General features: G+C 35.6%; 1 protein-coding gene across 2 annotated transcripts in view; it reads left to right on the top strand.

The window, feature by feature from the left end:
- The first annotated feature begins 15,237 nt into the window (after positions 1-15,237).
- Positions 15,238-16,035, top strand: part of LOC115429241 (proline-serine-threonine phosphatase-interacting protein 2-like) — a 32,774-nt gene continuing 31,976 nt past the window's right edge. For both annotated transcript variants that reach the window (XM_030148520.1, XM_030148519.1), the window contains exon 1: positions 15,238-15,336. In XM_030148520.1, coding sequence (XP_030004380.1) covers positions 15,304-15,336 — 33 coding nt within the window. In that variant the 5' untranslated portion in view covers positions 15,238-15,303. The remainder of the gene's footprint in view (positions 15,337-16,035) is intronic.

Genomic DNA, 16,035 nt, shown 5'->3' with positions numbered 1-16,035 from the left:
TAATAGTTTGCTATACTATGTTGCAAATAAACGTTAATTTTAGAGGACATTTAGTCGATATAATGTATATATATGGATGGAGGCAGAAAAGCCAGGTGTTAAATTCCTGGGGTGGGAGGTGTTAAGGGTTAGTGTTTTGTTGATTCTGTCGTGTGCCGTGCCATTTGTGATTCTGTTGTATTTTGGTAGTTTTTTCTGTTCTCTTCTGTGTGTGGGTGTGTTCTCTTTCCTTCCAAACAGGTAGCAGTTGATTGAGGATGAGCTGCAGGAGTGGTGTTGGTGTGCCGGCTGCTTCTGATTGGTGCTTCACAGATGAACTGGGAAATTTAAAGCCAGATCTTCCTTCCTCCCAGGAGACTCCTCTCATTCCACCCCCCACCCCCCTCTTTTTTCAGACCAGCCTGTTGTAATTTTTGTTAGAACTTTGTGAAATCAGCTATAGAAGGAGGAAATCTTTTTCTTAAAGTTTTTTGTTAGGTAAGATTGATGTATTTTGGTTTCTTTTGTCTGTGTTTGTAGATTATTATGATTCCCTACCTATGCCCTACACTTACCCTCATTATCACTTCCAGATCGCATTCATGTCTGTTCTGTTCTTCCACTGGTTCATCTCATCCATTCATTCACTGCAGCAGAAGCCAAAACCTGGACCCTATTTTAAACGGACCGGACTGGACTGGACTGGACTGACAGAACAGTGAAGACAGGGTGTGAGTAAAATCTTTTTTTTGTTTTGTTTTGTTTTGTTGTGTTTTCTCTAAAGCCCTGGAGTGGAACTGTGCACTTGTGTTTTTTATATATATATGTTTTGTGGATGAAATGAATCGTTTTTTGTTTTTTTTTTTAATTCTGAGAAACTGTGGAAAACCTGGAGCGGAATTTTTTTCTTAAAACGAACTGAAGTGTTTTTTCCTTTTTCTTCTAAAAGACTGATACAAAACCTGAAGTGGAAATTTAGTTTGATTTTGCTTGGTTGGTGGATTTTTTGAGTTTGGAGTTGGGGGGGGGGGGCATTTGAACTGTGAATTTGTTTGTCTTTGCATTAATTGTACAATATATGATTTTGAATTTTAGTTGGTTTAACCCAGGGGTCAGCAACCCTGGTCCTTGAGAGCCACTATCCTGCATGTTTTAGATGTGTCCCTCTTCCAACACAGCTGATTCAAATGATAAGCCTATCATCGCGCTCTGCAGAAGACTGACAATGACCATCAGGTGTGCTGGAAGAGGGACACCTCTAAAACATGCAGGATAGTGGCTCTGTAGGACCACGGTTGCTGACCCCTGGTTTAACCCTTTCATGCATACTGTTCACTCCAGTGGACAGTTCTTCTCCAGCTGTTCTCTTGTATAATTATGGGTTTTGTTGTTTTAGTTCCATATCAGCCAACACAGTGGACGATTATGCATCATCTCACACACTGACATTCAGACCATTACTGTAACTTTGCTGTTCTTGATAAACCTGATCTGCAGTGACATGTTTTAGTGTAAATCATTTACTAACTAGAAGCACTCGGAGAGCGCAGACCTCCGCCAAGGCTGATCAGTGCCCCCCCGTGGGCCCCCCACCCCCGATCACCACCAAAATTTAATCATTTCTTCCTTATCCCATTTCCAACAAACCCTGAAAATTTCATCCAAATCTGTCCATAACTTTTGAGTTATGTTGCACACTAACGGACAGACAAACAAACAGACAGACAAACAAACCCTGGCAAAAACATAACCTCCTTGGCGGAGGTAATTATTATTAGACTCTAATTAACAGTTTTCTTAATCAAAAAGGTTTGTTCTTAGCTTACCGGCCAACAGGCTGTTCTCTTTTTTTTTTTTTTTTCTTATAGTGGATAATTTTTTTGGTTGTTCTGTTTTTTTCTTATAATGGATAATTTTTTGGGCTGTTCTTTTTTCTTATAGTGGATAACTTTTTGGGCTGTTGTCTTTTTTTTTTTTTTTCTTATAGTGGATAATTTTTGGGGCTGTGTCACCTCTGGGCCACCGTAGGTTTGTCGTTCTATCTGGAGCAGACGATTAAAGCAGAGAACAGCAGAGTCAATTTGTGGGTGACGGGTCAGACGCTGAACGTTGCTGGGGGGGGGGGGGGTCGTGCTTTTATCACCCTGTGTGTTGTGAGCTCATCAATCATCCAGTGGCAGTCAAAGTACTGACATGTTGTCATAGAAACTTCAACTGCACTTTTTTCACTCATTACACAAGTGTTCAAGCGTAGCCCCCCTCAGCACCCTTTGGACATGGGACTTTAGTCACCCAGTCTTGTACAATTATAAAGCTGTTCAGTAACACAATATTATAAATGGTTTTGAATAAGTTAGTCATAATAATGTGCTTTGGAATGATTGACATTAAGTTTCCAGTGTTCTCTTATGGGATATTTCTCCCGTATGTCTTTGGCTCACCTCTTGGTTTTCTCTGCCTCTCAACAAAGGTCATTGTGTTCTGTTCTGCACAGAGTGTCAAATGAACGTGAATTTCTAAAGAGCTTTCTTCCTTGTTAGTGAGCACTTTACCATGTGTCACATTGACCCACATGCATGCATTCATTATTAAGTGACATCTAGTAGCGAAGATTCCAATTTTTAGTCAAGAATAAATAGAATGGCTTTATTGTCATTATACATATGTACAATGAAACTGTCTAGTGGTGCGTAGTGCAAAACAGTTTAAAAGAAGAAAGAAAAGGAAAGTGTAAATATATATACAGAATAAAAACAAGCCATGTAGCCAACCAAGAAACAGTAGAGATAAATATATATTGCACTTTGACCCTGGCTGGACACTGAGGATATATGTTAAATATGTCCTTACTTGAGGTATTGTCATTGCAGTGTGTTCAGTACCCACAGTGCACTTGGATAAAACGTGCTGCTAAATCTGGAGGTGCAGGGTATGGGATGAACAGCGCCCCACTCCCTCTGTAGATATAAACAGCTCATTCTTAGATAATGACAACACAATGACTCAATAGCCATTATTGTGATTATTATTTTCTATTTCTGTGACTTCCTCTAAAGCTTTCACATTATACCTTTAACCCATAAAGACCCAAACAGCCACCGATGACCAAAACCATGTACTGAGATAAACTAATACCTGTTGATCCACTAATCCTACCAATACATGTAAAAAAAAAAATGCTGTGAAACACAATTTTTCATCTTTTTATAGTCATCAGATATGACCCATTGGACGTTCAGAGGCTCTGTAGTTACCGTGGAAACACCATCATCTTCTACAACATTGATTCACCAGTAAACCCATGGAGTTTTATTTTTTATGGAGGAAAATACATGATTTCACTGAAAAAATGCAAAATACAGAGGATATGATAGTAACTGATGATAAATCACTTAAGAATGGTTAAATAGAGAGGAAAAATTCATTTGGGAACTCCAACAAAAGTTTTACAGTACAGTCAGATTTTCCAGATGACATTATATTAACTGTAAATTAACCCATAAAGACCCAAACATCCACCAACAAATAAACAAACAAAATCACCTACTGATCTAAATTATTTAATATCTGTTGATCCATTAATCCTATCAATCCATGTAAATAACTGGTGTAAAACAGTTCGTCTCTTTTCCTGGTCATCAAATATGACCCATTTGGAGGTTCAGAGGCTCCATAGTTACCATGGAAACACTGTCATCTTCTACAACATTGATTCACCAGTAAAACCCATGGAGTTGGATCAATGACAGTGGATGGAGACACTGTTTATGTTCAGTTAATGATACATTTTGTCAAAAAAAAAAATCACTTTTTCCTAATTTTTCTGTTTTGATATGATAAGCTTTGAATTTTCTGAGAGTTTTGAACATCTACCTGATCAGTAAATTAAATATTGAGAAAAATAGATAATTTGCACTGAAAAATGCAAATATAGAGGATAGTATTAGAGTTGCAACAATTAATTGACTCAAAGTGATCCAAAAAAAACATTCAACCACAATTCAATTGAATCAAAGCTTTGTTTCCTTCATTTCTCTGCTGTTAAACATTGGTCCCACTGTTGTTTCACACAGACGCTTACTGTGACGCACAAAGAAGCTTCAGTTCAGGGAAACTGCAGTAGAATATTTCCCTTAAATCAGTTTGAGTCGATTAATCGAATTGTGAATTTTTGCATTGACTTCAAGCACCTAATCGATTAATCGGTTGCAGCTCTAGATAATATTATAATAAACGGTGAAAAATCACTTAACCTCCTGAGACACAGTAATGCGCTTTTGTCCTCAGTGGGGGACGAGACTTTCACAGCTTTACTTAAAAAATGCTGTCCACTGCAAAGGACATTGCATAGAAAAAAATAAAAAATGTATCTGGAAAAAGTGTCGCATCATGCTGTTCCCATTTAAGACAAGTATTTAACCCTTTCATGCATGAATTATGAGAACCTTAGTCAATATTTTTTTCTTGAGTGTTTTTATTCCTCTTTAGGCATGAAAAAAACAATGCAATTTACTTTTTTTTTAATGAACCTATTTTTTGTAGAGTTACAAAAATGTCCAGTCAGCTGGACCCCAAGCATTTAAGTTTTTGAACGCAACAGACACATTTATTTTAAAAAATCATCATCAGAAAGTGATATACTGTGTGAAAAGTATGACATAAAAACATTTTTAATGCCGCTAATTGCTAAATTGCTACTGTTTTCTCACATTTGATCATACTCTAATATTAGTTATTACCTCATTTTAGGGAGACAAAATCCTCCCGAGACCAGGAAACTGACACTTTTTTACATTAAAAAAGTGTCTTGATTGGAAACTGCATAATGCAACAGTTTTTTCAGATACATTTTTAAATTATTTTTATTTATTGATTGATTTTTTTTTTAATGGAATGTCCTTTGCAATGCACAACATTTTTAAAGTGAAACTGTCAAACTTTTGTCCCCTACAGAGGACAAAATGCATTGCTGGGTTTCAGGAGGATATTCAAAAAAAAAAAGAAAAAGAAACTTTTTTTTTTTTTTTTTTTTTTTTTTTTTTTTTTTTTTTTACAGAAAACTGTTAATTACAGTCTAATAACAATTAGCAACTGATTTGCACTAAAACATGTTACTGCAGATCAGGTTCATCAAGAGCAGCAAAGTTACAGTAATGGTCTGAATGTCAGTGTTTTGGATGATGCGTAAGCGTCCACTGTGTTGGCTGATATGGAACTAAAACAACAAACCCATGAATATACAAGAGAACAGCTGGAGAAGAACTGTCCACTGGAGTGACCACTATGCATGAAAGGTTAATGTAAAAAAAAAAAGTCTAACTTTTACTTTCCTGGGTCCCAGGAGACTATGAAAGGTGAAATACAGAGAAAAATGTATTCAGGAACTGCCACTAAAGTAGCACTGGGTCTGTATGGGTTCTATATAACTTATAATATTTAATATACACCAATACATAAGAAGAATGCCAACAATTAAATGCCAACAACATTCAGTGAGTGCATTCACTCAGCAACAAAGAGCATTCAGTCAGCGTTCCCCACCCGTGATTAAATTTCATGCACCAGGGAGGAGGCCTAAATTCACCATGAGCGACTGGACGATCGTGCACAAGTTCCATCAGATTAGATTCAGCCTTGAAATAAGATAAACAGATATATAATACTGCATGGAGTCTCCTCATATGCACAGGACAGGCTGCACAAGCAAGTTGAGGCTTGTCCTACTTCTGTGTAGAAAGGGAAGTACCGTGGAAATTACACTTATCTGAGGTCACGTGATCCAAAGCCATGCTGGGTCACATGACCTGAGACAGTTCACTTCAATGTACACTACCAGTTAAAAGTTTTGATTCACCTGGTTCTTCTTTATTTTCATGACTATTTCCATTGTAGATTGTCACTGAAGGCATCAAAACTATGAACGAACACATATGGAGTCATGTGGTTAAAAAAAGTGTGACATAATTCAAAGCATATTTTCTATTTTGTACTCAGTGCCAATGAAAACGCAACACTTGAAGATTCTTCTATTTTTTTTAAATCGATGAGGATTTTTATTCCATAAGCTCTTTGGAATTAATCATAGGCCATTTCTATACAGTAAAAATAAAAAATCACATCCAAATTTGTTGACAAAAAATAAGGACAAAGAAAGAAACTCAAGGACCCCCAAACCAAAAGTCACAAAGCGGTCCTGGAGGTGCTGCAGCTCAGTGTAGCGGTCCTGCTGTGGCGTGGTCACATGTGCTGGTCCAGGTCCAGGTCTGTCTGCAGTTGAGCCAGTCTCTTCCTGCCTCTGTTGCATCCTGACTATGGTGGACACATTGCATCCAAAACGGCGCGCCACCTGCCGAGCAGAGATTCCGGCCTCCAGGAGCCCCATAGCATGGCATCTGTGGTCACGTGTCAGTCTGGGCATCGCTGAGTTATTGCAAATGATTTTGGTGCTTTTCAGTTTGCCTTTATATACAGAACATGACCACTCCTGAACTGACCACAGTTCCTTAAGTTGAGCAGTTCATTGCTGAGCAATGAGAAAAACCAGTCTTATGAATGCAGACAAGTTCATTCAAGTGTGACAATAGCTCAACCCGTCTCAGGTTGTTAAGAAGTTGTCTGGGATTATTTTATACAGGTGAAACTGAAACATATTGATGCAGCTCAGGAACAATAAAACACATTCAAGTGTTGCGTTTTCATTGGCACTGAGTATAGATTCTTCAAAAACAGCCACCCTTTGCTTTTATTACTGCTTTGCACATTCTTGGCATTCTCTGGATGAGCTTCACCTGAAATGTTTTCCAACATTCTGGAAGCAGTTCCCAGTGAAGCTGAGCACTGGTTGGTCCATCTGTGGTCCATCTCATGTCATTTAAATGAGAAGGGGGTTCAGACTTGGACTGGTAGTGCGCATGTTTACATATTTCCTTGTATGTCATTGGAATGCTGCAGGGTTGAAAAAGTTGTGATTATATGATATTTTGATGAACAGATAAAACAGAAATACATACGAGTCATTAAAACCTGTAGGAAACATTATAAGATTAGTTTCAGAAGGAACTGAGTTCATCTACTACAGGCTCTCAAACTCATTTAGTTCAGGTTCCACATTCAGCCTCCAGTGGGCCGGAGCAGGAAAATAACAGCTAATAACCTATAAATAATGACAACTCCAAATACTCCAACTCAACCCCCCCCCCCCCCCCATTAAATTATGAAAACACTTACTTTTATAAACTATCCAAACAAAAAAAAAGATGTGAATAACCTGAAAAAACTGAAATTTCTTTAGAAAAATCAGTGCAATTTTAACAATATTCTTCCTCCACTTCTCATTTGTCCATGTGCATTCTGGATCAGATCTACAAAGACACTAAACACTGAGGAACAGAAGAAAGAGTTAAAATTGTGCTTTATTTTCTTTAGACATTTCAGGTTGTTCATATTTGTTCAGGTTATTCACATTTTATTGTTACAGGATAGTTTGTAAATGTAATATTTTCATAATTTAATGTTATTTTTTGCACTAAAACAAAGACAAAAATTTGAAGTTGTCATTATCTAACTATAGGCATAATGTCATATTATTTTTTTCACATCAAACAGAGAAGAAAATCTGGAGTCGTTCTTTTTTGTCGGTTCTTCTGCTGTTATTATTTGACTGTAGATCATACTGGTCTGTGTGTGGAACCGCAACTAAAATGAGTTCCACAGCCTGAACTGTGGAATTTTGACACTTTGTAAATTCAGATTGGAACCTTTGGCGGTTCACATTTGACCCCCCGGGCCGCATGTTTGAGACCCCCGGTCCACTCCACTGTACAAAAGGATCCCAGGATTGTGAGTTCATGGTCCTCGCTCCTGATAAACACTTTGTTCTTTCAGCTGCTGTTTTATTGCCACATTCTGAAGATACAAAAAAGAGGGTGTTTTCACTGCAGATCAGACTAAACACGCTTATCAGGTTTACGTCCTTAAACAGTGTTGAGTCATAAGAGCTGCTCAGTTCTGTTCATCAACAAATGTCTAGGAGAATATCCGGGTCATGTTTTTTCAAAACTTTAGATAATTTAACAGAATGGGTCAAAGCAACAAAATGAAAAGGACAAACACTGACGGTTTATGTATTTAAGCCAGTATCATGCTTTTTTTTTTTTTTTTTTTTTTATTGTTGAGTGGCTTAACCTCCTAAGACCCAGGAAATGTCAGCAAAGTACCAGCTTTATTGTTTTTTATTAAATCAATGCCTATGTTGGAAGCATTATGATGCAACAGTTTTTGCAGATGCAGTTTTTACATTTTTATGGAATGTCCTTTGTGGTGGACAGTTTTCTTTTTTTTGTTTAAAGTTGTGGAACTCTTGTCCAAAAATGTGGACCGAAAACCCACAGCTGGGTCTGAGGAGGTTAATAATGAACAATAACATTCTATTAAAGAATAAATAAGGGGTTTTAATAAGAAATGTAGCCTTGTGTATATGAAATGTTCCTCCAATAAATGTCTTTGAATCTGAGTGAATACACTTTTGTTTCTTACACTATTATAATAATAATAATAATAATAATAATAATAATAATAATAATAATAATAATAATAATAATAATAGCCCTGTGATGAACTGGCGACTTGTCCAGGGTGTACCCCGCCTTCGCCCCTATGTAGCTGGGAAAGGCTCCAAGCGACCCCCGTGACCCTAGTGACGATAAAGCGGGTTCAGAAAAAGAATGAATGAATGAATGAATGAATGAATAATAATAATAACTTTATTTATATAGCGCCTTTAAAAACTGAGTTTACAACGTGCTTTGACAGCCAAAGCAAAAGTGCATAACAGCAGAATAAAATCATAAAAAACAACACAATAAAAGAGATGAGTACAGCAAACAGGAAATCATGACTAACTTTGAATGTATCACAGTGGAGAGGACAGAAATAACGTCAAATGCCAAATGAAGGAGTGGAATAAAACAACATTGTGTATGTCAGTATAAATGAATAACCAAAACAGGGTACAATTAAATATTCAACATTAAAAACATTAAAAAGAGACAACATCACATGAAGGCAAGTCTATAAAAATGCATTTTAAGAAGTGACTTAAAAGATATGAAAGTGGATAGGGAAAAGCATGTGTGTGTGTGTGCACTGTAAAAAAATAAAATAAAATAAAATAAAAAAAACCCCAAAAAATTGTATTATTCCGGCTGCAGGGGTGCCGAAAAAATACTGTTAAATAACGGAAAATAACCATCTCATTAAAAAAAAAAAGGTAATTTTCCATAATTAAAATACAGTTTTTTGCCCTAACCTTACATGAGGTTTTGCATATTTTTTGGACTTCTTAAACACATTCTTTGTTGGGGTTTATCTTCACTAATGTGCCTGCGGTACCCAGAGGATGACAGAACAGTAGAACTTCAAACCCACTTGTGTATTTGTATCATGTTTATGTTTCATTGTCTGACAGATCTGAATGAACGGGTCTGAACTGTTGTAGGAGGACAAGCTTAAATATTATTCACGATAGCATCAACAATATTTAATGTGTGAGGAATCCGTCAAAAGTCCGGGTCCACCAACTCTTATTTAATCTAATCTTTATAATAGTTTTACGCCGTTATGTGAAATGTAACACTGTAAAATACAACATGTGCTCGTACTGTTGTTTTGTTCTTGTAGTGTGACAGATGGGATGAACAGGAAAATATTCAACTGCACCAAATAAAATAATATGTAAAACTATGGCATGGGACTGAAAAGGATGATTAAATACATGTATATAATTCTAGTCATGTTATATATGAATGACCTCTGATCATCATATATTCATATTTAGGATCAGAGGTCATGTGACTATTTTACACAGGAAGTTCTCCTAATTCTAGTGTACCCACAGTGACAATAAAGGCTATTTATTCTATTCTATTCTATTCTATTCTATTCTATTCTATTCTATTCTATTCTATTCTATTCTATTCTAAAGTAAAAGCTACAGTGAATGGAAATGGGAATTGTTTCCACCACATACAGTCGATATTTTGCTGTTTATTGCCCATGAGCTGCATTTTACATGTTGTTGTTTTTTTTTTTTAACATAATTCCACCTTATCCTCCTCAGACCCAGCTATGGGTTTTCTGTCCATATTTGTGGACAAGAATTTCACAACTTTACACAAAAAAAAGAAAAGAAAACTGTCCACAACAAAGAACATTCCATAAAAATGTTAAAAACTGCATCTGAAAAAACTGTTGCATCATGATGTTTCCAATATAGACACTGATTTAATAAAAAACAAAAAAAGCTGGTACTTTGCTGACATTTCCTGGGTCTCAGGAGGTTAAATGACAGTAACAAGTTTATTTTGTTCTTCTAGTGAAGTTTATTTCGAATATGCAACAACAAAGTAATCCTACTTAGTCCTTAGAAATAAAACAGATTACAAGAAAAGATGAAAAAACATCTACATACAGTGCATTTGTTACACGCCTGAGGGCATGGGTATGTATGTGTGTGTGTTTCTCCTCCCCTTCTGTTCACTAGGTCGGGGGTGGCCTGGTCGTCGGGGTGTGGGCCTGGTTCTGGGACTTCCTCCGGGGCTGCACCTGAAGGGGCCGGCTCAGGTGAAGGAAGGCGGAGCAGTCCGATCCTGACCGGCCACAGACACTATAAATCCAGCCCTGCCTCTGTCTGGGCTGCTCTTGTTTCTGTCCATGCGTTGTCAGAGCCATTTTGCTCTTTTGTGTCCTACCTTTGTTCTTCTGTGGTGAGTCGAGTTGGGTTTAGTTCAGACGGGGTACCCTATGCACTGCACTGAAGACTGTTTTAGGTTATACACACTAGATTAGTTGGTTGGTACCACCCTCTGTACTTTTTTTTTTTTTTTTGGGACTAGCAAGGAGGTAGATGTTTTTTTGGGTTTTTTTTGTCCCAGCAGTTTCTTTTGCTAGTGCAGGGGTCACCAGTTAGTTTGGTTTTGATTTGCTGAGTTTTTTTATTTATTTTGGTACCACCTTTGTCCAACTGTACTCACCCAGATTACTTTATTTCATTTTTTTGTAAACACCTTGTTTAAAGAAAGCAGCCTTGAATAAACTGGCTTTAGTGAGAAACCTTTTTCGTTGTATGCTTTTGGGGACTGAAGAGGTGTGACACCCCTCCCTCTCCTGGACACCTTTATATGGGGGGGGGGGGGTAACAGCATTAAAACAAAGTATGACTTTATTTGGGGTGGCTGTGGCTCAGTTGGTAGAGTGGGTTGTCCAATAACCGAAGGGTTGGCAGTTCAAATCCCGCTCTGTCCTAGTCAGTCTGTTGTGTCCTTGGACTTCACCGTCCTTGCCTCCAGTGCCACTCACACTGGTGTATGAATGTTTGGTGGTGGTCAGAGGGGCTGTAGGTGCAAAATGGCAGCCATGCTTCTGTCAGTCTGCCCCAGGACAGCTGTGGTACAGATGTAGTTTACCACCACCAGAGGGAGAATGTGAGAGCGAATGAATAATGGGTCAATAATGTAAAGCGCTTTGGGTGTCTAGAAAGGCGCTATATAAATCCAATCTATTATTATTATTATTTGCACATTCAGAAAGGAGTGGGAAGTATAACAAGTAATCTGTAAAGTACAGTTTGGAAGTAACTTCCACGACACTGTATATTCAGTTACCTGTGCTGCTGTGACTTAATCCACCTGTAGAAAACCAAAGTGTGTGCACACAAAGCAGTCGATGACGGATCCGTGTCAGAAAAGTTTCACATGTAAAGTGAAAACAGTGAGAAGGTCATAATCAAAGAAAAGTGTCCACCACAAAGGACATTCCATAAAAATGTTAAAAACTGCATCTGAAAAAACTGTTGCATCACGATGTTTCCAATATAGGCACTGATTTAATAAAAACTAAAAAAGCTGGTACTTTGCTGACATTTCCTGGGTCTGAGGAGGTTAAAGCCGTATTACTTTTGCATAACAGTAATTAACCACAACTGTCCACGATACAATAATAACGCTCTGTTTTTGTGTGTATCGTACTGATTCTGTTCCACAGCTTTGTAACAAAAACACTGCGTATTACTTCCTTTCCTTTTCTTGTTCTCTGCACAGAATGTTCTGTCAAATGTGAAAATGGAAACACCGGGCCAATGAATTCCCTTCATTAAAACAACAAAAAAAGGAGTTCAGGAAATAGAGTAAAACTGGTTTCACAATCACAGTGGTTCATTCACGGCGCAGAGCAGAGTGGTCACATGGTTACAACAGGTAAGGGTGCGCTCCTGGTAACAACAGTGTTATTGTCAACAACTGGGTGTTTTATTGCAACATCCAGAGAGTACAAAACACATGTTTATTAGATTTATGTGCCTACACAGGCATGAGTCACATGACACCAAGTGATGCTCAGGTCTGGACACTGATAAATATGGAGTTGTTTTTCATGAAAATATCATATAGTATAGTTTTAATTATTTAACAGAAACATACTTTTTTTCTAAATTGTTTTCTTATATACAAAAGTAGAAGAAACAGAACAAATCAAACAAAAAAATAAAAAATAAAGACAACAGATTGATGTATTCTCAACCCTTTCATGCATGAATTATGATATCCTTACCCAATATATTTTTCCTGAGTGTTTTTATTCCTTTTCAGGCATGAAAAAACCAATGCAATTGAGTTGGGGTTTTTTTTTTAGGAAGTTAGAAAAATGGCCACTCGACGTATTTAATTTTTGAAGCAGAGAAACATGTATTTGAAACCTAATATCAGAAAGTGATATAGACAACTATGCAATAAAAATTTTTTAATGCAGCTAATCGGATGTTTTCTCACAATTTTACACACTCTAATACTAGTTATTATTCATTTCATGGAGATAATACGCCAAAAAAAAAGAAACTGTTACAACCTGATAACAATTAGCAATTGATTTACAGTAAAAAAAAAAAAAAAAAAAAAAAAAAAAAAAAAAAAAAAAATATATATATATATATATATATATATATATATATATAAAATGTGTGTGTGTGTGTATATATATATATTATGTATATATATATATATATATATATATATATATATATATATATATATATATATATATATAAAATGTGTGTGTGTGTGTATATATATATATATTATGTATATATATATAAAATGTGTGTGTGTGTGTATATATATATATATATATATAATATATATATATATATATATATAAAATGTGTGTGTGTGTGTATATATATATATTATGTATATATATATAAAATGTGTGTGTGTGTGTATATATATATATATATATATATATATATATATATATATATATATATATATATATATATATATAAAATGTGTGTGTGTGTGTATATATATATATATATATATATATATATAAAATGTGTGTGTGTGTGTGTATATATATATATATATATATATATATATATATATATATATAAAATGTGTGTGTGTGTGTATATATATATATATATATATATATATATAATGTATGTTAGTGCAGATCAGGTTTATCAAGAACAGCAAAGTTACAGTAATGGTATGAATGTCAGTGTATGGGATGATGCATAAGTGTCCACTGTGTTGACTGAAATGCAAATAAACCAACAAAACTCATGAATATACAAGACAACAGCTGTAGAATAACTGTCCACTGTAGTGACCGCTGTGCATGAAAGGGTTAATTTTTTTATTTTATTTTATTTTTTTTATTAATGCATCGACATCAAGGTTATAATAGTTTTGTATTTTTCATTATAGTTTAGTTTTATTAGTTTTGACTTTTTTTTTCTCTAGTTCAGTTAGTTTTAATTCGTTTTTAGAGCAGGTTTGCTAGTTTTTATTAGTTTTCGTTTTTTGTTTTTTTTTTGAAATGCTTAGTTTTAGTTTATTTTATATCTTTTCTCTTCTTCTCTGTCGTCTTATTCAAATAAATCCCAGACAGGACTCTGCTGCTTTCTCCCAACTTTAGTCTCCATGTTTCCAGGTAGAGTGGGACCAGAAGACGACTGGAAACCACAAGTGACGGACCGTCAAGTGTCATATGGTGACAGCACAGAAAATTACTAGAGAGAAATAAATCAATTTAATATCAGTCTGACACTGACAAAGACGAAAACGAAGGGAATTTTATCCATAATTTTTATACGTTTTAGTTAGTTTTGTAAACACACAATACAGATTAAGTTAGTTTTTGTTCTTTTTTTTTTTAATAGTTTTTATTTATTTCAGTTAACAAAAATGTTTTGTTTGTTAGTTTTTGTTTATGATAATAATATTGATCGACATCTCATATGTACAAGACGGTGTGTCTATTATGTATGTCAGGGGTGTCAAACTCCTTTTAGTTCACAGGCCAGATTCAGCTAAATTTGATCTGCAGTGGGCTGAACCAGGAAAATAATAACAGAATAATATATAAAAAATGTCAACTCCAAACTTTTTTCTATGTTTTAGAGCGAAAAAAGTAAATTTACATTATGAAAAGGTTTACATCTACAAACTATCCTTTCAAAAGATGTGAATAACATGAACAAACTGAAAAAATAAGGGTAATTTTAATAATATTCTGCCTTCGTTTATCATTCACACATGTTCATTATAACTTACAGATCACAGTGGATCTACAAACACAAAACATTTAGTAACAGGCAGAATATTGTTAAAATTGTACTTACTTCTCTTAAGACATTTCAGGTTATTCACATTTTTTTGCAAAATTATACTTTGTTTTAGTGTAAATACATGAAAATATTTACATTTACAAAGACAAACATCTGAAATTTTCATTATTTATATGTTATTACGATAGTATTTTACTGACATTGAATTGGTCTGAATGTGGAACCTGGAATAAAAGGATTAATATCTTCAGTGGAATTTTTGCATTTCACAAATTCATCCCCAGGGCCGGACTGGACCCTTTGGTGGGCCGGATTTTTGGCACCTGTAATATACGTCTGTGTCCCCATTATGTTTACAACTATAATCTATATCTTAGCTTTTAGTGGCCAAAGGTCAAAGGTCAGGGTTGCTATGACCTCATTTCTGTGTGTGCTGAAAAAAAAATTACCCAAAATGTGAATGTGGGGTAATAAGTGCTTTGTAAATGCATCTACTGTGTGTGTTCAGCAGATGGCAGCAGCAGACTCCATCCATCCTAACACCATGAACCGGTAGACCAGACAAACTTCACTTTTCATCACCGCTGCGTCACGTCCGCGCGTGCCCCTCCCACAGAGCGTGTATTAGTTGACAGGTTCAGTCCCACACAGACCAGAGCCAGTGACAGACAGGGAACAGACCAGTTCACCTGCTTCCAACTATGAAGAACCTGCACTTTAAAGACTACTTCTGGGTGAGTTTAGATTCATTCAGTCCATTCATTGTTTATAGATGATGAGTAAAATATGTCATGTGTAACAGTAAGTTATGGTTTTCATCATTTCTCAGTTTTTTATTATTTATTTTTTATTATTATTATTTTTATTTAAATCTAAGTTTTAGTGGGAATATGGCCACCATTTTTGTTCACATTTTTTCACTTCCTTGCTAGTTTCTAGTAGTACTGAAAGCTGTCCTTATGTTTTTAACCCTTTCATGCATAGCAGTCACTCCAGTGGACAGCTATTCTCCAGCTGTTCTCTTGTATATTCATGACTTTTGTTGTTTTATTTGCATATCAGCCAACACAGTGAATGCTAAAATGCACCATCTCATACACTGCAATTCATACCATTCCTGTAACTTTGCTGTTCTTGATAAACTTAATCTGCACTAACATGTTTGAGTGTAAATCATTTGCTTATTGTTATAGACTGTAATTCACAGTTTTCTTAACCCTCCGGTATCCCGTCCAGCAGGGCCCTCACTAAGCACCAAGTGTGCCTTTTTGGAACACTTGTGGAAGAATGTCAAAAACATTTTCATAGAGTTTGTTTTTAATTCTTTTACAATTTTTTCTATTTCATCAACTTGAGCTGTAAATAAAAATACCAAATACTCAATAATTGTCACATTTTTTAACCCTTTAAATGCAGTGTTTGTAATGTAAACA

The sequence above is a fragment of the Sphaeramia orbicularis genome, chromosome 12 (assembly GCF_902148855.1).
Source record: "Sphaeramia orbicularis chromosome 12, fSphaOr1.1, whole genome shotgun sequence".
NCBI lineage: Eukaryota > Metazoa > Chordata > Actinopteri > Kurtiformes > Apogonidae > Sphaeramia > Sphaeramia orbicularis.
Note: the sequence above shows the minus strand (reverse complement) of the source record. Positions and strands in the feature narration are given on the sequence as shown.